General features: G+C 34.8%; 1 protein-coding gene across 1 annotated transcript in view; it reads right to left on the minus strand.

The window, feature by feature from the left end:
- LOC149535375 (pyrophosphate--fructose 6-phosphate 1-phosphotransferase subunit beta-like) overlaps positions 1-24,244 on the minus strand; it is a 51,989-nt gene that overhangs the window by 25,457 nt on the left and 2,288 nt on the right. Inside the window, exons 3-11 of the mRNA XM_089807615.1 lie at positions 20,553-20,674; positions 19,594-19,647; positions 19,279-19,385; positions 18,803-18,908; positions 17,195-17,258; positions 16,671-16,759; positions 8,839-8,970; positions 8,563-8,733; positions 8,172-8,287 (exon numbers count right to left, since the gene is read on the minus strand). Of these exons, the coding sequence (XP_089663741.1) occupies positions 8,172-8,287; positions 8,563-8,733; positions 8,839-8,970; positions 16,671-16,759; positions 17,195-17,258; positions 18,803-18,908; positions 19,279-19,385; positions 19,594-19,647; positions 20,553-20,674 (961 nt within the window). The remainder of the gene's footprint in view (positions 1-8,171; positions 8,288-8,562; positions 8,734-8,838; positions 8,971-16,670; positions 16,760-17,194; positions 17,259-18,802; positions 18,909-19,278; positions 19,386-19,593; positions 19,648-20,552; positions 20,675-24,244) is intronic.

The following is a 24,244-nucleotide window of genomic DNA, read 5'->3' on the forward strand; positions in this document are numbered from 1 at the left end:
TTCATCACGCTTCTTTTGTAGCTCATCGTCACTTTCCTTTGTGAAATTGAATGACAGCACATTTGGCATATAATGCCTTTCCTTCTTGTTCACATCTCCTTAGCTCCTTGATGCATGCATCAAGAGCTCCTAAATCATTCTTGATATTTTGACACACAGTATCAAACATTTGAGCATCATGCTTGATTTGGGCCTGAATTGTTGCTATATCTAACAAGTTAGTGAATTCAACATAAATCGCTTGAATCACAGCCTTTGCTTGATCCTCTGGATCAGGATTTGTTAATCTTACTGCAAGTGTGCTTTGCAACTTTTTTGTTACATCCATGAGAGATTTCTGCAAGCTCTTCACTTGTTTGTTCTTGTTTATTATCTTGCTCAAGGATGATATCAGCTCTATCTGATCATCATCATCTGATCCTGTTAGAGCTACAAGGGTAAGGGGTGTCCTAGACAAGCTAGGTACACTTACCTTCTTTTCTTCTTTCTCCTTTTTGTTCTTCTCTTCCTCCTCTTTTCTTTTCTTCTCTTCTTCTTCTTTTTCTTTTTTGTTCTTATTTCTTCTCTTCTTCTTCCTTCTTCTTCTCCTCATCCTCTTTCTTCTTCTTCTCCTCATCTTCTTTTCTCTTCTTCTCCTCATCTTCTTTCTTCTTCTTTTCCTCAGTTTCATTTCTCTTCTTTTCTTCTTCTATTTTCCTTTTCTCCTCTTCCTCACTCTTTCTTCTCTTCTTCATTCTTTTTCTTTTTTCTTCACTCTTTCTTTTCTCCTTCGCTTCCTCTTCTGAACTAGAGTAGCTAGTAATATTGTCAACAATGTTTATACCATAGTCCTTAAAAGGATTTTCAGCTGGGTCAACCATGACCTTTGTGTCATCAATCTGCATTGTGTCTGATCCAATGGTACTCTGAGGTGTTGTTGCTGCTGCCTTATTCAGATCTGCCATCATTTGCACAATGGCCTTTTCTGTTTCTTCATTGACAACTTGATAGTTGCCTCCTATTATCAGTATGGCTCTTGTCTTGTTCCTAAGATAAGGTTCAAGATTCTTCATTAGGCTGGCCATATGCTCATCACTGTCAACTTGACATTACTTCCTTATCTGATTTTGTCTGATGCACTTGTCCTCGTCAGCTACCCTTTTCCTTCTATTTATTAGTCTCTCATAGAGATCTTTTGGGATCTCATCTTTTAAGTCTTCAAACTTCTTATTAGACAGTATTAGGTGTCTAATAATACCATTTTCTAACTCCAATCTATCAATTCCTGTATATAAGTGATAGTACTTATTCAACTGAACAAAATTACCTTCATTGATGATTGTGTTGTTTAGCTTTTCAATTTTGGGCTTCCATGCCTTTCTTGCTGAGGTGCAACTTCCGGTTGCTTTTCTACTTTCCTCCCAGGCTCTACTTGACCTCGCATCTTCTTACTAGGCGCACTAGGCATTAATTCTTTTTACCTATTTCCTAGTCCTATAGCCATAGCTTTCATCCGCCTCTTTCTAGGGGAATCAGGGGATTCTTGTTTCACTTTAGCTAGTCTGACTAATTTCCTCTTGGTTTCAACTATTTCCACTTCTTCTTCCTTCTCTGATAACTTAGTTAGTCGAATAGCAGGTGTAATGGGTGCTTGTTGTTGTGATATTGTTGCATATGGTGCTATAGGCGCTGCAGTAGATGGTGTGGCTACTGTTACTCCTTCAAATGGTCCTACAGCTACTAATGGTGTCACATACATTAGTCATTGTTGACCAATTTGTTTCATACTTGTCATTGTTTTCATTACTGCACTTATTTCTTCTCCAGACATGCTTGCCTGCTACATAGATTTCTTCATTATTGTTTCAACTTTCTTCTGAACTGATTTCTCAATCTTTGCTAAGCTAGCTGATTGCATCAGCTCTTCGTAGATTCTAATTCAATCAAACTCCTCATCCTTGTCTAACTCGACAATAGCCTTGACATATCCTTTTGTTTCCTCTATTGTAACCTCATAACCCAAAGGTTCAACATATAGCATTCTATGCTCTAAGGCCTCAATAAAGGTAAAATCAGTGTCTACCACAAAGCAAATGTCTTCTTTGAACTTCTCTATCATGGAGGGTGGGATTTTGAATCGCTTCCTCATCTCACTCTGAAAGGTCTTTATTACAAGAGCTTAACCGTACGACATCCAAGTCAAAAGCATGTAACCCAACCGTATGGCACAAGTCCTCCCTCACCGTATGGCGCGTTAGTCTACGTACGGCTTTCACTCTATACTGTACAGCATCCTTTCCCACTGTATGGCCTTCCACTCACCTTCATCATATGATCCCATCATTCCCTATATCATTGCCCATCGTACGGCATACGGCAACCCTCCATCTACCCCCACCGTACGGACAACTTTCACCGTACGGCCAGCTTCGACCTTGCTTACCGTTCAATCTATTCAGATAGCTTTACACCATACAACAAAGCTTGACATTCTCTTGGTTCGGCATCAAAGTTGCACTTTGACTAATCTAACACTTTAGCGTCCAATTGGTGTGAGGAGATCAAGAAGATTACAATTGTATCAGAGCAATTGCCTTTGGGTCGGGAAGTTGTTGCCTTCAAGTCAAGATCCCCTTCGAGAAGTAGTTGCCTTCAGATCAAGATCCCCTTCAGGAAGTCTTTTCCTTCTAGTCAAGATTCCCTTCGAGAAGTCATTGCCTTCGGGTTGAGATCCCCTTCAAGCCGAGATTGTCATCGAATCGAGATTGCCTTCAAACAAAGATTCCCCTTGGGTCGAGATCATCTTTAGCCCAATTTAGCCTTTAGAAGATTAGAAAATCTTTTCATTAGGTGGATAAACATGTGTGATTTGCAACTGAAATTTGAGTTGGCCATTCTTGATTTTCTTTATCCGATCCAAATTCTCTATTAATTGCGTTATAAGGATCTCAATCAGATTCACTTTCTCTCTCTCTACACAAATGAATGAAACCAGCTGCCATATCATCTTCTCTAGAGCTAGAATGTATCTTGGTGGCAATAATTCTACTCATGAACCTCACATCATCCTGCTTGATCTTGTTGATCACTGTTCCTCTACCATTGTATATAGACTTGGTGTTATCTAAGACTGTTTTCTTAACATTTTTCTCATTAACTGGTATGCTGCTTCATTACACAGACTAGTGACCTCATGAATCAAGTTTGTTGAGATTTCTATAGCATTATCTCCTAACCAAAACTTGCCATCATGATTTCGGCTCAGTATGACTTTTGTCCATTCTTCATCATCAAACTCATAATAAAACAGGAACTTTAGCAAATCATTATCCTTCAAATGTTCCAATTCTTACTTAAAACTCATTTCTTGATTATATATCAAACTAAGTTCCTTGGATACATGTTCTTCACCAACTGATTCAAACTTGCTCCTAAGATAACTGCTTGTCTTCCAAGTAAATGATGTTTTCCGAAATTTTTGAAAATGCGATGCCAGGGTCGTCTACTGGGAGTTTGACAAGATTTATTTTAAGCTTAGGTAATGCTTCATCTTCTACATTATGTATCAAACACTTTTCCATTTCCACATTGGAATTTGTAACCCAATTAACTACTCAAACTCTTTTGTAAAGAGAAATACCTTGATTCAATCGCGTACCTAGGGCTTTTTTCCAGATCGCACTTGAAAATACTTTAATTCTCCTTCAATTCGTTGTCACTTCACTCTTAAAATGCTTCTTAACTCTTCACACGATCAAATGGTACATTCAATCTTGCTCGCATGGCTTATATCTTACCAAATCGATCTCCGCATTGATTGCGCAAGTACACAATTCACAAAAAGTTGTTTCTTATTACCAGTAAAATTGTCTTCTTTTGCGCACACACATGCGATCTCGAAATGACATGCGCTCTTAACCATAGCTTTATCTTGTCTAACCTTAGTTTTATCTTTCTGATACTTGATCTCCAATAAAAAGGTGCTTAATTCAAATAGAATGAATCACATACAATAGCTAACTTCAACCTTTCATCAGGTGCATCAAAATATTGTTCTTCTAATACTACATGTGAACTTCATGGATCTTTTGCTTTGACAAATACCTCTTTGAATTCCTCCACATGTTCTCTCAACTCATCGTTATGACTGATGCTGTTGCTATCATTCCTTTTGGTATTTCCATTTTTGTTCCTTCTGAAATTTGGATTCCTGTTGATGTTCTTCATGTCCATTCTACAAAATCTTGCTATATGACCAAAGTTGTTGCATAGCTAACATATTGGTGTACTTCTACTCTAATTAGGTCCAGATTGACTAACTGGTGCTCTGCAATTTCTAGCGATGTGTCCAAAGTTATTACTCTTGTAACACACAATATGATTCCTTATTCCATTAGGTCTTTCTCCTTTATTGGAGCTGCTAGATGTCCTTTCACTAGATCTCCTTCTCTCATTACCTACAAGGTGAGTATCTCTAAACATTCTACTATTGCTATTATTACTATCAAATCTAGGTTTGTTACAGTCAACTGCTTTATGACCAAAACCATGACAATATAACAATAAAAATTTGTAATAGGTTTTAATGACTTACCTGTACAATCTCTCTTCATATGACCAACTTCATTACATAAAAAGCATCTACCTTTAAATTCATACCTTACCTCTTTAGGTGATTCAACTTGCTCTGTCTACTTGGGTTCGTCACTTTTTTATGTTGACTTGCTTGCTCAACTTCTTTTGGTGCATCTTTAGATTGACTTGATTCAATCTTATTTTGGTTATCCTTCTTATTTTCGGGATGTTCAACAACTGGATCTGATTCCTTTCTTGCTTCATATTTCTTTGCTGATTTTTCTCCAATAAAATATCCAAGACCAGTCTAATCATAGGAGGGTCTCTGAAAATATAGTTGATCATCAATTTTGACACTACTAGAATATAACTTTTCCAATTGTTGCTCGGTTTGAGTTAACTCTCCTTTCACAATAGTATTGTACTTCTCAAGTTTTGCATGCTCTAACTTGATAGATTCAAGTTCAGATGTCAACTTTGTAAGATGGGATCTTATATCTACATTTTTAGATTTCAGATCTAATTCAGCTTTGCTATCATCTTTCTTCAAGCTTCGCTTTAATTCAATGATCTTCAACTCATGTTTCAGAACCTCATTGTCTTTCTTCAATTTAGATACTTCACTGTTTTTAATCTGATCTTTAGGTTCCTTCCTGGATTTGAGATGATCAATCTTGTCTTTCAATTTCCCAACATAGTCTTTTGCATCTTCATATCTTTCTTTCAAGTTGTCTCTTTCTTCAGTAAGAAGATCAATCTGCTCAAGAGCTTCTTCAAGGTTCTTTTGCAGTTGTTCCATATCTATAGGGATCTTACTCAAGTTGTTAAGCCTCTTCTGAGTAACTGAGCTCTAATATCAATTGTGAGAAATAGGGAATACTGAGAGGGAGGGTGAATCAATATTTTACAAACTTTAGCCCAAAACTAGATATTGTTAATTGCCTTATAACTTGCATATGAAAGTAAACTAACAATGTTGAACAATAAACATAACCATGCAATAAGAGAACTCATAACACCATATTTTGTTAACTAGGGAAACCTTGGCCAAAGGAAAACCTCGTTGGGGATGGTACCCACAAAATGATCCACTAAACAAAAGTATTTGGGTAAAGATGTCGACCCTGTTAGGAGTCTATTACATACATATAGTGTCTCAATCCTTGTTGTTAGAGGGCTAGGGCTTGTTAAAAGCCTCAACCCTGTTAAGAGTTGTTCCAACCCTATTAGGAGTTGATATAAACAATTACAAATGTATAAAAGATGAGCCCACTGCCCAAACATGCAATATACAATGCAGTTCCTTTATACAAAAGAGATAGAGACAAAAACCTCTTTACAATGTTGATATCTTCAATATCTGATCTTTCCTTTGCTACTCTTCACATATCTCTGATCATACATCAGAGTTCGCATCACATATATTTCGCATATAAGTTCACATATCACTTACAATATTTGCATACACACTTTACTTCGCACATCACAAACTTTCCTTTATACCTTTACATTTTACAAAATTTGTCCAGTCGGCCTTCAAGCATTCACATGCTTGACAAAATGCAAAACTAATTCTTGCCCTCTTAGGGTTAACATCTAGGATGTCGTCCCTAATAAGTTAAGTAATTATTCCGTAAACAAAATAATTCCTTAACCCATAATTCACACTTCTCTATTATGCTATGTTCTGTTATGTACACTGCCTTTACTAGTGTTTAATCCATAACTCATTCTGTATTGTCCGTACTAACTTGCGCTCTAGCATACATCATCCTAACACTCTATACTATTTGTACCCAACTGCGCATGTACCAATTATGCCTCTGTCAACTTCCCATATCAAAATTGTGTCTGTTCTGCCAGTTACACTATCTGATACTGAGACAATTTTCTATGTCTAACTCTGGAATCTTCATCTGAACATAGTGCCTTCTTTACACAAGGTATACATTTCCATAAATGACAACACTAATACCATTCCAAATTATCATACTTAGCCATATTGCCAACAAACATCTTCTGTAAAAACCCTACTAATATAATTGGCATTGATAGCATGCAGTGACCCAACATTAAAGTGCAGGGAGGTCTTGGCTTCTGGCTTAAAATCTGCTTTTATTAAAAAAGGGTGCAGGGGGGCCAAATGGCTTCAAATCCTAAACTCTCCCTACAAACAATCCCCCCACCTATTTGCAACTCCCAATTTGGATTTTTCCGCCACCGCTGCTAATTATTTTGCTGTTATTCCTATTGGATATTTTGTAACTTTGTAGGCTTGAAGAATTGTCATAATGAAGACAATGAATTTTTTTTATATTGATGCTATACCTTAAACAATGAACACTGAATCTCAGCTTTGTTCTGCCAGTTACACTATCTGATACTAAGACAATTATCTAATGTCTAACTGTGGAATCTTCATCTGAACATAGTGCCTTCTTTACACAAGGTATATGTTTCCATAAATGACAACACTAATACTATTCCAAATTATTATACTTAGCCATATTGCCAACAAACATCTTCTGTAAAAACCTCCTACTAATATACTTGGCATTGATGGCATGCAGTGACCCAACATTAAAGTGCAGGGAGGTCTTGGCTTCTGGCTTAAAATCTGCTTTTATTAAAAAAGGTTGCAGGGGGGCCAAATAGCTTCAAATCCTAAACCCTCCCTACAAACAATCCCCCCACCTATTTGCAACTTGCAATTTGGATTTTTCCCACACCGCTGCTAATTATTTTACTGTTATGCCTATTGGATATTTTGTAACTTTGCAGGCTTGAAGCATTTTATCATAATGAAGACAATGAAAAAAAATTTATATTGATGCTATACCTTAATCAATGAACAATGAACATTAAATCTCAGCTTTGATGCATAATGTTAATGTCTAAACTTAAAATTGTGAAGTCATGTATAGGTAAACTTGTTAAAACTTAAACTTCCATGTATCTGTTGTCTGTTCCCATCCCCAAAAAATTTCCCACTGTCCCACACAGTCCTTATCCTGGAAATGCTATGGAACATAGAATGTTTGCCAAGCTTTCCAATGCTCCCACTGCCAACCTTATGAAATTCTAGTATAATGAACTTATGCCAGGAATCTACAAACTTAGAAACCACAAGTGACTACGGAATATTACAAAAGAACAATGCCAGCTTTTCAAAAAGAGGAGAAAAAAACAGAAAATAAATGCTGAAATTGTGCAGGACTGAAACACTATTATGCAAATCCAGACTCAGTCAGTACGCAACAGTATCTCATTTTATAAGATTTTGATATTTTGCCAACTCAAATGGTCAAGGGCAATATTAGAGGATGAAAGTTTGAGAATCGCAGCAAAGCATCTGATCAGATTCGGAGATAGATGTTTATTATCCAACTATACTCCATGTTGTTGGAACTTATGGACAGAGAAACTGCCATGCAATTTGTGACACTCAATTCTGATAGCTATAAGTTTTTAAAAAAATTGACAAACTTCAAAAATCAGTTATATGTATTTAAATCAAATATAAACTGCATGACTTTTTCTTGTCATGTAATTTTCTAAAATGAGATGCAGAAAAAAACAAAGATATATATGATTTTTTGCAAGTGCATAGATCTTACCCAAAGAAATGTGACTGCCCCTTGAAGTGGCTTGAATATGTCCCTTGTTCCTTTCGTTTTTCCAATTCAGTTTCAACCATAGATATTAGCATTTTTTCAGTCTCAATTTTTGCCACCTAAAATGCACAAAGTTTCACAAGTTCTTAACTTAGGTGGACTCAAACAAAAAGCATGCATAGGATATTTTTAACAGACTAGATCATCATTATGCTTTTATTTCAGGACTCAACTGTGTGGAGAATTTTCCACATCATCATTTTGGATCATTCATTGTGATCCTAAACATTGATACAAAAAAATCTGCACACAGTTAAGTCCAGGAACAAAAGCATAATGATTATGGACTGTGGAAATCTATATTCTTTGAGAATAGATAAGATAACAAATGTACCTGCACATTTCCATGTGGATCTCTTTCTAACATCAATTGCTCTTGAATACTTTGTGGTAAAAATTCAAAAAGAATTCGAGATTGTGGTTGCAATTTTTCTTTCCAAAGGCCACCCTCATCTACAACATCATGAGCAAGAATCTCATTCAACTCGGATATTAATTGTTGTACCTGGGCAAAGCCATATTCTAAGTTTCAGAAAATATGACAAAATAGAACTTTGGAATAGTTCACCATAGAATGTAATCAACATAATCAGTTAGCTAAGAATTTTACCTCTGGAATGAAGTCAATAAGGCCTTCTGGTATGAGTATTACACCATAATTGTAGCCATATTCAGCACGTTTACAAATGACATCTGTAATATAATCTGTAACATTTTTAAGCGTTTGCTTTTTCATCGCTACCTGCAAGCATTGTCCTTGCGGAAATTAAAAAAGGATAGGAAGGTCTGTGCTTAGCAGAAGTATCAATTCTAACCTGATATTTATGTTCACGCAATTTGCATTGAAAACTAGATTCAATGTTTAGTGTAATTAAGCAAATATACATAAACATCATATTTCCAAGATTAACTTAATGCAGGAAGTTATGAAGGGTTAGATCTAATCAATCCTATCCTGAAACTCAAAGTTGTGACTCCTATTCAAAAGCCAGTACGATAAACAAGGGTCAATCCTCTAATTAGTAATACAAAAATGTGACTTGGAGAACTGGACCATTAACACTTGTGACGAAATGTAACAGTAATCTCATTCTAAGGTACAAATCTAGATATACAATAGTACTCCAATCTGCATAGCTTGCTACAAATTTGGAGAGCTGAGAATATAAGGCAAGGGAACTCCAAATAGTGTATGTCAACAAAAATAAATAACTTCCAAAAGGAAAACTCAGAGAGGCAACTGCTTATATTAAAACTCCAGCTCATTTCTAAATTAGAAATTTGAACAGTTGCTGAGTCTTACCGACATAAATGCATACAAATTGATGCTGCCAGGACATTTTTGGATTGTTACATGCTCAATTACATTATACGCAGGACACAAAGATACAATCAAAGCTTGCTAACACAACATCTTATACTTGAAATTTGTGGAGATTGTAAATTTCCATTTATCAACCTCTCATATACATACAGCATGTACCAGGCATGGTCCACGATTCCCACTGGCTGGTTACAGGTGACAAAATGCAAGCTCAAAAAAATCTTCAAAATTCGCATGAATTAGGCTACTCTGTGAATAGTTTTAGATCATACATGTAAACTTTGAGATAATACTGCACTTGAAAGGGCAGATTGGTCTATCAGATGTGAACGGAGACACCATACAGGCATAAGGATTTGAATGACTGTAGGCCCAAGGACTAAAGACTGCATGGGAACTATCTATTGTCAAGTACGTATCTCATGGCAGCAGATAACTACACTTGCATGAAGATACATCTAACCAACATCCATTAACGGGATTTAGTTATAATATCCATATAAAGCTTAAACCATAAATGGCAATAGATTTTCTAGTTTAGCCCCTGTAGTGTAGACCGGTTGGTTGAGCCGCTGAAAGGCATGGACAACCAACACAGGTTCAAACCCCGATTTACCAGTTGTGCACAGTGCGGGGCAGCCACTAGGCTTTCCCACATCCCAGAGGATTAGTTTCAGCTTGCCTGAACTGACTTGGCAATAGGGTGGCGGTGCTGAGCTGAAGACACCTCTCAGATATTAAAATAAAAATTATTTTAACCATTTACGTCCTGTTGAATCGTAAAGTTTCAAAATAAAACATTCTCAGGTGCAGGAATACAAAAGATGGAATGATAAGTAACTAGTTCTTTGTGGTGCCCCTTGGAAATCCCCCATACTACATTGTGCACTGTGATGCACATGTTTCCTGCATTATAAGCCTCTAATTATGAAACAATGTGGAAAATGAATAACAAAATAAGTACGCTTAAATTATAGTTTTAGCAGTTTCATCTAATCACATTTAACTTCAAGATAATAATATTGATTGTGTTTATCTTTCTAATATTTACAAAAAAAAAGTCACTCACACAAACTCTGCCTTACTACTAATCCAATAGTTTTCGCATTGATATGGGTTGATAACTTGATTGAATATATGTAGAGTACAAACACTTAAGAGAACCCCTTGCACATTCAATAAATAGGTTCATTCTCTCAGTACTCAACAGCATGCCTTCTACAATACATACACAAAATTGTCCATTCTTGAAATGGAATTCATTCTCTCAATGCACATTAACATGCCTTGTACAATATATACACTAAATCACACTAAATAATAAATATAGAATCAACGATCTCATTGAGCAACCAATATAACATTGAATTTCTAGATTGTCATGTCACTGTTGTTTTTTCGCAGTCAGAGCAAGCACAATGGCCTGAAATCGACAAAGATGGTAAAGTTTAAACCAAATGGCTGTATGGATTAGAAATTTAAAATCTAACACCTTTGTCCATGATTCTTTGTGCATAGAAGTTTAAGTTTTTAACTAGCCGAAAAATCCGCCTGTATTTATGGGTAGTAAGGTTTAAGCTTTATGCAAGTTATCAGTCTGGAGGATCCTGAATGAATTACCAAATGTTCGGCAAAGACATGTGGTTGTGTATAGAGTCTAGACTAAATATGAAATAAATCAGATTTTTTTTTGAAACATTTGAACATATTAATTTGGGAGATACAAATCATATTAACCTTTTCTGTCAAGCCTCTATCAGATCTATGATATATGTCTGCAAAAACTCATTCAAAGCAAAAGAGGCTTGTATGAGTGTGTACATGCAAATAAATCCGAAAATTAAAAACAATTGGACTTACTAATTAAACTGATACAGCTTGTATTAACATTTAAAGTCAGCATCACTGGCCACGCAAAAAAAAATACTGGGAGCACTGCAATTTAAAAGGGGGGATACCCAATTCCTGCAGTCTTAGAAAAGACATGTAAAGTCAAACATCTGTCAGATATCTCATATATGTCTGAAAAACCTCATTCAAAGCAAATGAGACTTGTTTGAATTTTTGAATCATTGCTCATGCTCATTGGTTTGGCCAATGCACTAATGACATTCATGCAAATGACAAGGAGCATCCTTCAAACTTACTATCTTCATTTGTTTATTCCTAAAGTCCTATCTAGATAACACGCACATCTGTAAAACATGGGAAGAACATTTGACTGACATCAACACATGCCCCGCACTTTCTTGCACCACAAATAGTATACAAGCCTTAAGAGCTGCAAGCCTTATTTGCCTTGAAGAAGATAAACTACTTAGTATGTTGTTGATGCTCATAAAGTGCATGTGGATCCAACCAAGAACAGCATAATCCAAGAATGGTCCATGCCACCAACTCTCATAGGGCTACATGAATTCTTTGGAATGGCAGCCTTCTATAGGAAATTTGTACTTGTTCCTCTTGCATTATTTAGCACATGAATCAAGTTTCTAGAGGTGGCACAAAGGCATATTTCAGCTGGTCAACCACATAGCAGAGGTATTTGATTTTGAACAATTGAATGCAGATTCTGTTTTGCACCAATGTTCATGTAATCAAATCTTTAACCATTTGAGATTGTGGATGTCTTCTTCGGTATGGCCCATCTACTGTTTCTAGGAAGGCTGGACGTAATGTCTTTGCATTGTTGCACTTAATCTTCATCCAATGATCAATGCACAAATCTTGCGACTTTATTTCTGCATTTGTTCAACACATAAGAAATTAATTTTGATTGCAATAAGCCAGCAAAATGGATCAATTCGTTGGTGCATGGACCAAAAGCACAAGCAATCATGGTACTCCAAAGTCCAAACTACTGATTTTCAAGCTTGACCAAGGGCCTCGACAAGGAAAATGGTACACCAATTTCACGTTGCAAGATACTTGCCACATCTGATGTGTCTTGTTGCAATGGTGACCACTACTTCTCATCAAGGGATGACTGGTGTAGGAGGACCTGAAACTTTCATAGTTCAGTATATCTTCACCATCACCTTCATCATCTTTTTTGGCAATGCAGTCAAAATCATGGAGTTGCATTCATTACATCCAATAATACACAGCTTACACTGTCAGATATAGTGGTTCCAGAAAATGAAAAAGTGGAGAACACGAACAAGCAGAAAGTGGGTGATCACTCTTCTTGTAAAATTCAAAGACAATCCTTCACCTCCTACAGTTATATAGCTATGTAAAATACCTCTTCATCAAATAATTGATCAGTTAGTAGGTTGGTTTTGAAAGATTGGACCTCTCAAAACATTGTACAAAATATGCAAAGTCTTCTTAAAACATTTAATAATCTAATTGTTCTTAAATGGTTTTGTATTGTTCTTCGGACTTCCATCCTCTTTGTTATGTAATTCTGATTGGTGTTGTTTTTATCTCTATGTTTCATAAGCCCCTCCATTCACAACACATTCAAATTCATTCTAGTGACTGCCTCCCATGTCACCGCTAGGCCCCAAAATTCAAATCAAAGCTGTTCAATATTTTTTCTCTAAGATATGGTTAAAGGCAGGGGCAACAAGTTTCAACCACTGTTGTCAACCAAAAAGAAAAGAAAACAACTTTGAAATGTGTAGCTCTCTGCAATGGAATGATGATTAATTCATTACCCATTGGTCCTACAATCGAAACATGGCTTAAGAAGAAATAAAATCCATAAAGATAAAGAACATATTTATATTGAATGATAAGAAGGATTTTACATTGATGTCTTAGAGATGGATATATATCCGATTGAGAGGCATATACAAGTCAATATGTGTGATAAGAGACAATCCTATAATGTATACTATTGGATGGTAATTAATGATTATTTAGCATAAGGGGTTACAACAGTTAACCTAGTGATCACCACCATGACTATCCAATCAGCAATAATATTTTTCTAGACAAGAAAACGAGAAAGATGTCTGATCTCTTGCAATGCAGTCCGAAACAAAACAATGAAGTCTCAATAAATATAAATGCACTATTCCAAGCTACATGATGGGGAGGAATGTTAAAAAGGATTATACATGTATCCTGCTGCAACAAGAATTAACCTTCAAAAGACCCACCCAACTATTGAAGACACATTGCAATCTATGTTTTTCAATCAAGTACATGTAGAGAATAACAAGCCAATCTAAAGGGTGGCTCCATTGAGTTTTTTATAGGAATTTGTATTATTACACCAGTGTTTAGGTTATATAGTTTGATTATATTTAGTCATAGTCCAGTTCATTATGTTAAATTAAAATTAGTTTAATTTATTGAACTTATTATAATTAGCTTGGTTAATTGAAATGCTAGGCTTATTCAGACATGGTCGGATCTAGATAGTAAGGAGTGGGCAACAAACTATATTGATTAAATATATGCCTCTATATTGGAAATATATAAGCTGATGTGAATTAATTGTTAAATGCAAGTCTCTGAACAAATGCTTTATAAGTCTGTGTAGCGAACTTTTGTGGAATACAATGAAAGAAGGGTGAAACTCTGGTATACTTAGTTTGTTTATATTTTTTAATTTTTGATTCAGCATTCTATTGGCCTCAACTCACCAACCGTTGTTCGCTACAATTTTCACTTCTATGCATTAAAACCCCTTTGGTTATCTATTCTTTGTTTGGATGTACGTTTGACTCATAACTCCATTTTGAGTGAAAAAAATCCTTTTTGGAAAGAGGAAGACAAGATCTTCAAAATAGTATACATAACTATGGGCTTTGGATAAGTGAAAACAATCCAAAAATAGACATAAATTACATGAGTGTGAATTACGAATATATGGTATTGCAAAGTACATGAATAAGAGAAGCAATTTTGCCGTAGAATCTGTTGAAATATAAAACAATTCATTAAGTGGAGCCATAGAAGAATAAAAGCAGCTGTATAGAAGAAGAAACAGGAAGTGGAGTACCACAGGAGGTTAGAGGACAATTTCCAGTCTTGTGCTCTCTTCTAGCTCAGAGACCGGTTCATTACTTTACTGACAAACAAGAGCAAAAAATATTATAAACTTACAGGACAGGACAAGATGATGAAAACCATTACTTGATTGCACAAGAGGGAAGCTTTTCAGCAAGGCCCAGACAAGAGCATTACGCATAATGCATTTTATATTTTATGGTTTTGCTTTTGCAAAATATATGAGAAAGAAAAAGAACTGTTTTTGTGTTAGAATCTACTAGAGAAAACAATTACAAAAGAGGAGCTATAGAAGACTAAATATGGCTACAAAAAAAGCATGAGGTTGGAGGATGACTCCCAATCTTAAGTTTGCTTCTAGCTCAATGACTGGCTCAATATTTTAGTGGGAAACTAGAGTTAAAAATATTACACAGCTAAAGACATCTATTATGAAGACCATACTTCTGCTACACAAGAGAGAAGGTAAGCAGGAAGGCATAGAATGACTGAAAATTAAGATATATGTCAAGTGGAGGCTCATTCCACTCTTGTCCAGAGTAGATATATTTGTCCCTATTCATGAAATGCAGTAAAGATCAGTATGGCCTAGTCTGATAACCATATGTCGCAACTTGTGTCTGAGTCCCTAGTCAGGGAACCTTGCTGTGTTCTTATCCACAACTTTATAAAATGAACAGCTGAGTCTGTCCCTGACACTATTCATGTGTCCAGGGAGAACACCCCCACCAAAGGAACGTACTAATGCCATTCAGACCATTGCTCCCTGAGGACGGTTGCGTGTATGCTTGTTCCTAATTTTGAAGGAGGAAAACTAGGTATGTTCTTATCCTTGGTCGAGAATTCAAAAAGGTCAAGTCACTGAGGAGGTGTATGGTAGCATTCCCACTACCATCTATAAGTATGTGGAGCTCTGTATATATCCCAGTCCACGTGTGAAAACTGTTCTCTCCAAGTTTTAGGACTATGGTATAACAGGAAAGGAATGTTATGTATTTTTGTTATTACACCTTAGTGTATAGGTTATAACTTGGTGTATTTATGATTTAATATTAATCATAGTTAGGCTAATTATGATGGAAACTATACCTGTTATAATTGGCTTGGTTATTTAGGCTGTTAGGCTTGTTCGGACATTCACAAATAATAGGTTTTGTTGGAGAAAGAAGTGGGATTACATTCTAGAAAATGGGATGGCAAACACTATATTAATTGAATAAATGTCGCTCTATTGGACCAGTAATATATGCTAGCACGTGGTTATTCTTGAATGCAATTTATCAAGTTTGGGAAGAAAGAAAACCCAACGGAAGTCAATCAAAATTGGTGTAACAACTTATTAAGCTAAAAGAGAAGACTATGAAATTGATTTCTCATTTGCTAAATGGAAAAAATAGCACTTCTTTCTTGTACGAAAAAAATGGAAGATGCCTTACTCCACTAAAAGAAAAGGCTATTGTGATGTGAATTTTCGTCACATCTGAATCTGTGACCCTTGAACTAAATAATGTATTGATTATTTAATATTTTTCTATTTTATGTTTTGGAAATGGTCTTTATTATTTATTCAATAAGCATATGTCACTTAACTATCCATTCAGACTGTTGTGCAGACCCATAAATTCACTAAACATTTCCCAACTGGTTACTTTGGATCTTTGCTCAACAATATGTTTGAGAAATAACACATTCTATAGTGCATCCAAAGAAAACTGAGACTCCAACAAAATTAATCCTGTGCAAAAAGTCCAGCAGTTAACATGCATTTCAAACAACACAAAATGGCTTGAAATTTATTTTTCCTAACTTCTTAAAAATGACCTCCAGAAACATAAATTGCTGATAAGGAACCGGCTTAATAAAGGCATTGTTGACTTTATCACATTTAGTTTCATTGTGTTACAGATGATTTGATTATAGACATAACAACTGCAACCAATTGGGACCTCATAATGAAGCCAGATTATAATCCCATTTCGTTCCTATCGCTAGATGCAAAAACATATTTATCCATGAAATGATGCATCAAACAAGTTAGTGGGATCATGCTAAACAGAAAAACAAGATAAATTTCGCCATAACATATGAGAGCTTATAGTATTCTTGTTCTGTTATATATCTCTCAAAGAGTAAGATATAAAAAAAGAATTTACCTCCTCGCCGATAATTGTAATATTGGGATGTGTTTGCAAGGCACATTCCAAAGTAATATGTGAAGCAGCACGGCCCATAAGCCTCACAACTGCATACATGAATATTTTAATTCATTAAGTATTCAACAACAACTTTCATTTGCACACCCAATATACGTACATGAGAGAATAACCAACTCTACTTTCATTACCATAGTTAATAGCAAATATAGGCAACCAAATAAGTTATTCTTTGATGAGTTTAGCTATTTTGAGATTATGTGCAACCCTTTATTATAATTGGTTTCCTTTCTTTTAGTCCTCATTTATATTTTCCAATGTAAGTAAGTTATCAGATACATAAAAATGACATAAGATCGTAATGTTCCTTGATAAGGTTAGCTGATTAAGTAAATCCAAAGCATCCAGTTTATTGATATTTCTTTTCTAAATTTGCGATGGGAGTATATTATAAGATATCCATAGGAATATATCTAGATCCATTTCCACTGATAATGTGTTCAATTTATGAGGAGTTGACTTACAGTGATAATACTTTCCAGTTGACCGTGCATCAACCATCACATTCCCAATCATCTCTGCATAAATCTGCATGTGTTACAAAAGATAAGCCATCAGTTTTTTAATGTAAGGCTGAAAATTTAGAGTGTGGCTTCTAAACCATGCAATACTTCTAAACGCACACAATACAGTTACAATACTTAGTCAATACTTTTATATAAAAAAGTGAGGCTCAGGTAGATGGATGGAAAATGGCCACACAAATGATATGTTCATTTTCTAAAACTTCACTGAGTGAGACAATGTTAGACATTTGGAAAATTGATGGGCAAACCGTATGTTTATTAAAGCTATAAAATTTCTAAAAATATGTCTGGATTTAGAATCATCTATGTTTAATCCTCCTCCATCTGCCATATAAAATAGAGTTGATCCATTTATGACAAAACAGAAGGCTTGTCAATAATGAAGGAATCAAAACCTTGTTTGATATTAGTCAGACTTATCTAAGAGCACCTTCATGAGCAATTATTAAGAGAATAAACACACATTAGAGGCAAGTATCAAATAAATAATAAAGATCTGAAAAATGTTTATGATCTTATGTATTGCTTCAGCCGCAACCTTTGAAGGCTTTAAAACAAGTTAAAGGCAGCCCCGAAAAGAAGATAATTAATACATCACAAAATTGAAATTTAATCAAATTTTAAATTGTTAAGAATTGTCACCCAGCATATGTAAGGTTGTATCCCCTAAGCAAGACAAGGTAAACAAGGAAGATAGATCTAGGAATAAAGGGGGAATCAAACAATCAAATTGGAAATAAATTATTATTCTCAGATGGCAACAATGAAGGTGGTGACTCATTTCTCGTGAAGGGTGGTGAATCCTTCAAGAAATGGATGTAAAGGGCAATCCAGCTCATTGATCAATGAAGGCATCAAGGATCAACTCAAGCAAGGAATGAAACAAAAAATCAAAAGCATCAAATCATCTAAGCATCATTTGGCACATTTACTCTTAAGTCTGTCACAAAATGCAAATAAAGAGAAATCAACCAATTGGCAATACTCTAGCAAATACAACCAGCAATCAGTTTTGAATTTGAGGAAGTGTTTTGCAAACGGAGGACAAAATCCCACTACATCAAGAGAAGATGAGGACAAAGACCAATATTGCTCTTATCAATTCTAAATGAAAACCCAAATCTTGGTTAAGGACGTTGAAAACCCTCCAAGGGACTACGAGTTCGAAGGACAAAAACTCTTTCATGCTCTTGGCAACTCAAGAACAAAAGCCCTTGATATTACCACTGCTGACTTGGAGATAGAAACGTCTAACTCGGCAGATTTGCAAATACTTCCAAAGAATTCAAAATATGATTGATTTTAAGAATTGTGCTATGATTTATCAATCTGAATATTATAATAAATTCATTTTATTTTGAGAAAGCCGATATCATTTTGTGTAAAGATTATTTTTTTGAGACAAAAATCAGGAATATCATAAGAAGTCGCATTACAAGGAAGAAGAAGCACGAAGAAAACTTCAATATTTACAAAAACATAGAATCTTCAATTAGAAAATACGCCACCTAGGAACCATTCAGTTCAAAAATGAAAACAGATCACCTTACAAGCTGTGTCGAATCCAAAACTTGTTGGAACTTCCTTGCACTTGAGATCACCATCGATTGTCTTTGGACAACCAAGTACCTGTGTTCTAATGTTTTTTGCTCTGTGAACACCAGATGAACAACAGGATCATATTTAAATTAAGAATTTACAGAGACCAACTTAGTAGATGCAAGTATAGAAGACTTTTTCAATTCAAAAAGGTCATCTTTCAGGTATTCTTCCTACTATGAAAATAAGCTATTTACTGAAGATTTTGACCATATGGATCCTGTTCTTTTAAAACCTGTATATTCTTTCATGAAATAGAAGCATATTGTTTGTGTGCTTTCCTGAAATTCCACATGCTCTCCAGCTACAAATAATATGTTTCTGTTTACATGTATGTGCACAAAGACAAGTTTTCTTCTAGGGTCCATAAAGTGTACAAGCCCGTAGTCAAGAAAATGGCTTTTGGAATTTTCATTCAGTACCTGAAATGTTCTGCAAGAAGGCATGCATTTGTATTTGAATCATCGCCACCAATGACAACAAGGCCATCTAAATCAAGCTTCAGTGCTGTCTCCTCTGCTTGCTTAAACTGAGTTATATCAAGTATGCATTTTTTTAGAATTGAATAATTGCCTTGACCTAAATTCAAACACCACAATAGCTGTTACTGTAACTAAAGTGATCCTATGGAACCACAAAAGGATAAGCTAATCAATCATATGATTTCAATGTGACATGCTAATTGGTTGATAAGCTCCATCCAATATATAGAAACAACATAATTGATTAATGCACACCTGTTCAGGAGTCTCAATTTTGTCACGGCCACTACAAATCATATCAAATCCACCCTGCAATGGTAAAATAAATCAAAAGACCCGACCATTGGTTAAAAAGAAAACTGTTTATAATGGGCTTCTTAAAATAAAGAAATTCAACAAATGACTCTTTCCAAGCCATTTAAAGACTCCATTCACAAAATTGTTGGACAACTCAATGGTTAAACAAGATAAAGCATTCATGAAATTCACAAGGAAACATTTTGTTATAGAGAGAACAACCAAATGATAATGATATGGAATCTGATGTGTCAATATAAATGCATTGTTGTTGATGACTGGATTGCACACCTAGACAATTCCTTTGAATTGATTGCATGGAACTAAAATATTCTCTCAGCATTGGGCAGGAAACGACACATATTACATTTGGATCACATGTAAAGATACAACACTATAAACAAATTTAATGCAAATTATTGGATGGGCTCTGTAATATTTCCAAGACTTAACCATGATTTCATATCAACTTCAAAAAATTAAAGGATTAGCAAATAATATGAGAAATTTCATGAACAAGAGAAGGAAACTTCCATGTCTTCTTATGCAAACTAAACCCCATAACTCACATTTCTTTATAAAAGATTGCATTTAACATTAGAGGAATTATGAGAACTAATACAAGTCATGAAGTTACAGGTGATGGTTTTGCGGCTGCCTAGTAGATCTTAGTTACTGTTAACAACTGCAAGTGAATCTTTACAATTGAGAATGTTTTAATCACCCAAATGCCGCAAGAGGGCTTAAAACGAAGATGATTTAGACCTCAGTCACTTAATGACTATAGGCAATGAGGTATTAGAGACATTTATCTACTGAGAAAAAGAAAATTTCATTAGGAATATTAAGTACATCCATGTAATCTAAATTGCAATGCATCAACAATACATGATTGGGTCAATAGAGTAAGCAAGTACCTGATTGCGATATGGATAGACAAAATCTTTTGTAAGTACAACGTATTTACATTTCATGATTCCTGCCGGACCACCCTTAAATCCAAAGAAGGTGCTGTCCTTTGTATTATTTTGCACGTAGTCTGCATGATAAAGCTGAAGCACAATAAGGATACATAAAAAATGTAAAGAAGCATTAAAGGATTGTAAGGAACACAAATGTAAAAATCATTAGACTTCTTCATTTCAACAAAAAGATTCGTATGCAGTGATTCAAAGGCATGCCTTTTTAACAAGTTTCAGTAAACCTGTTCAGTACTTTTTCTCTCAGAATATTTTCCAGCTCCAAGAATATATTAAGCTTAAAAGTTACTTGAATCCAATAATAAGAATACAATTAGTTTCTCTTGGCTTTGTTCTTTGTTTGTTGACTCAAGTGCATAAAGTACAGGAGACGATCACAACCAAGCTTATTTCTGGCCAGAAATGGGTTCCTCGTAGAATCAAATTATAATCAATGCATTAGTGTCACATAGAACTAACAGAAGCCATAAGTAACAGCGAAGGGATAAATAAAGGATATCAGTCAAGGTTCCCTTGATTTTGTTGTCATGGTTATAAAGGATAAGAATCACTTCTCACTTTCACAAAATTAATTTGCCTATACCAAATGTTCCAACTCCTTAACTATTTCTTGTCTAACTGCAATGGATAATAACAAGAAACATTTCCCCCAAAAGACAGTGGCTCAAAATTCCACCTCAAAAATAGAATATAATCATTTGACAGAAAATATTTGTGAAACTTTCTTCTAAAAGCGTCCAACTGGGGTCTTCAACCATAATCAACAACGAACATGGATATTAGTTATGTATTTTAGATTCCATAACCCACCAACAAAACAAACCTGAACCTTTAGCTAGCCTACATAAACTAAAAAATGCATCCCAGTCACAAATATTTTCAAGCTCTTACACATTTAATTGCACTTCATTACACTACTTGCAGCTGTCGGTTGCCCACGTAATACAAGATATGATAGGTAACAAGAAGGCCCTCTGCACGCTTTTAATATTGTAATAAGTACTATTTAAAGTTTAATTACTTCTTCCATTTGGAGAATATTTATGTTTGCTAGGGATAAATACTAATCAATGACCATATGATAATTTGAGCTAATGTCAACAACTTAAATTTATTATTTTTGTGATGCAGCTAGCTTAGAGACCATACGTCACTATGACAGTATCTTACAATTATCACTTTGAGCCTTAAGTTATAACTTTTAAATTGAAATCATATCTAAAGGAGTGAAACTTCCCTCGATAAACATCAATAAGTACCTTAACAGCTTGTAATTCATCAAGAACTAGATTAGCACGTTGATCACCTAGGTCCTTGAAAAAATTGTGAGTGTACGGTTTTAATTAATCAGACATGTCCTGTAACCGACAAATCTAATAACTTACACTCTAGTGTTCATTTAACTTAACAGCTTAGATATGATTTTTTCTTCTATACACATGATATGCTTTAGTGACATGCTTACTAATATTAGTTTATTAGAAAGATTGCAATCCTGTATCGAACACCCTTTCCCATGACCTGACCAAAAAATAAATCACCATGAAACAAACGTTATGCAAAATTCTCAACCTAAAAATTAAAAAAAGTACCTTAAAAAGTAGGATATGAATTGTTTGAAAAAGAAGAAATTAGAATTGGGGCACAAACTGAACGATTATAATATTTAATATTTATAAGTGTAATCAACAATTAAAATGATGGCATCCAAAATATCCCTTTTACCAACAACAGTTGCTAGACATTTCAGAAACTACGCTCTGCAGTGACATCTTGTGGAGCAGAAGCATCTCTGGCTCCTAAAGGCTCCAAGAAGCCAATAGGGCTTTTGCTACGGTTTTCCCCTGCTATATATAAACATTAACCTAACATGTAACCCTCATTGGCCTTGATTTAGAACAAATGACTCGCACATATAGTTATGTTGCTTACAGACTAATATTATAGCTGATACTTTTCCTATGATGAGGTGGCAGTTTTTGTTCTTAGTTTAAGTGACCAGCTAATACTTGATGGCTTGGATTCTCAGATGCCAGATGGGGCAGTCATTTTAGGCCCCTTTCCACTCACAAAAGACTAAAGTGAATCTTCAAAATGTCTAGGTCAAAATAACGTTTGCTACTTTGCATCCAATGCAGGGGAAAAGAAGTGGAGCCTCCATTGTTGTCAACAAGCTCTAGCTTATGTCTCAAAAATTCTCGACCTTGAAAGTTAGTCCACAGATGCTTTGTGAAAAATATATGCCATGCCAAGTTTACCCCATATAAATCTACTTTTACTATAGACAGTTTAAAAAATTATCATTTAAAAACTTGTTCATTTTCCTCCATACTTTTTGAGACTCATCATCAAAACACCTAATAATAAATATTTATTCTAAAAAAATTCGATGAAAAGTGATATAATATGCGAATATAAGAAGTCTAAAACAATACTTTCAAAGTTGTGCTAATTAGCATACCAATAGTTTAAACAGAGAACATAGGTTTAATTGCTTCAATAGTCTCACTTTCTAGAGATGTCTTTGGGAGATGTGGTTGAAATTTATTTCCACAATCTTGGGAGATTTTTTTGCCACGTATCAAACATCTATAATTTTTATGATTAACTATTGTTAAACAATAATTCAGCTAGTTTTTATTTATATCTGTTGGAAAAAAATATATAGGATCACATCTTCCCAAAATTTCTAAGCTTGTTAAAGTTTTTAAGCTTTCTCATGGGCCCCGTTTAGGAACAATTCACGTGAAGTAATGGTGATCTTTTAGTTATGTTTGCCCTTTCAAACATGTCTATAGATTTAATAAACTAATCTTGTCTGTTGGATACTGGTTTTGACATCTATCGTTATGATAGATATTATATTGGATTAAGTTTATTACTGCTTTGCTATGTTGATTTTACTTTGAGATTCAAACCCATTGGCATGAGAAAAATATCAATAAAACTCAAGAACTTCATTTTAGAACTGATAGTTAGGATTGAAGCTACACATTTGTTAAGGGTAATATAAAACATTCACTCTTTTAAAAATGGATATCTCTTAGCACATTTTATACAGATTTTTCAAACTATAGGTATGCTAATTAGTAATTATACTAAAATTTGAAAGCTAGAATTAAGATGGTGAGAGATAAACTTTATTAGGATTTATCCATTACACATTCTCTTTTTTGACTTGTGACGAGGTGCCTGTATTTTCTTTTATGAGCAAGAATCCATTCAACTTTAATTTTACAGATCAAAAAAGATATGGTGTGCCTACGGACAACATTTCCTTTTTAATGACATATAAACAATAACCAATTTCTAGACGAGTTGCAATCTATTTGCAAAAATGCCTGCTGGACTTGACCATTTCTAGCAGCAGTTGACTAGTTATTATGCATGTTATTTGCTTGTTAATTCCACTATTAAATAATAAAAACTATTGTTTTGGATTACTAAACATAACTACCTCTAACATCAACGGAAAAATAGCTTACAACTATAACTATAGGTATTAGAATCTAATGTGCTTCATCATGACAGCACAGCCCTCGGATCATTATACTGTGAATTGATTACTAAAAACCATTAAACATAGACATTAAAGAATGAGAACAACAAACTGGTAAATATTAGAAAGC

Source organism: Cupressus sempervirens, chromosome 10 (genome assembly GCF_028749045.1).
Source record: "Cupressus sempervirens isolate cs-2001-9-10 chromosome 10, ASM2874904v1, whole genome shotgun sequence".
NCBI classification, from domain to species: Eukaryota; Viridiplantae; Streptophyta; class Pinopsida; order Cupressales; family Cupressaceae; genus Cupressus; species Cupressus sempervirens.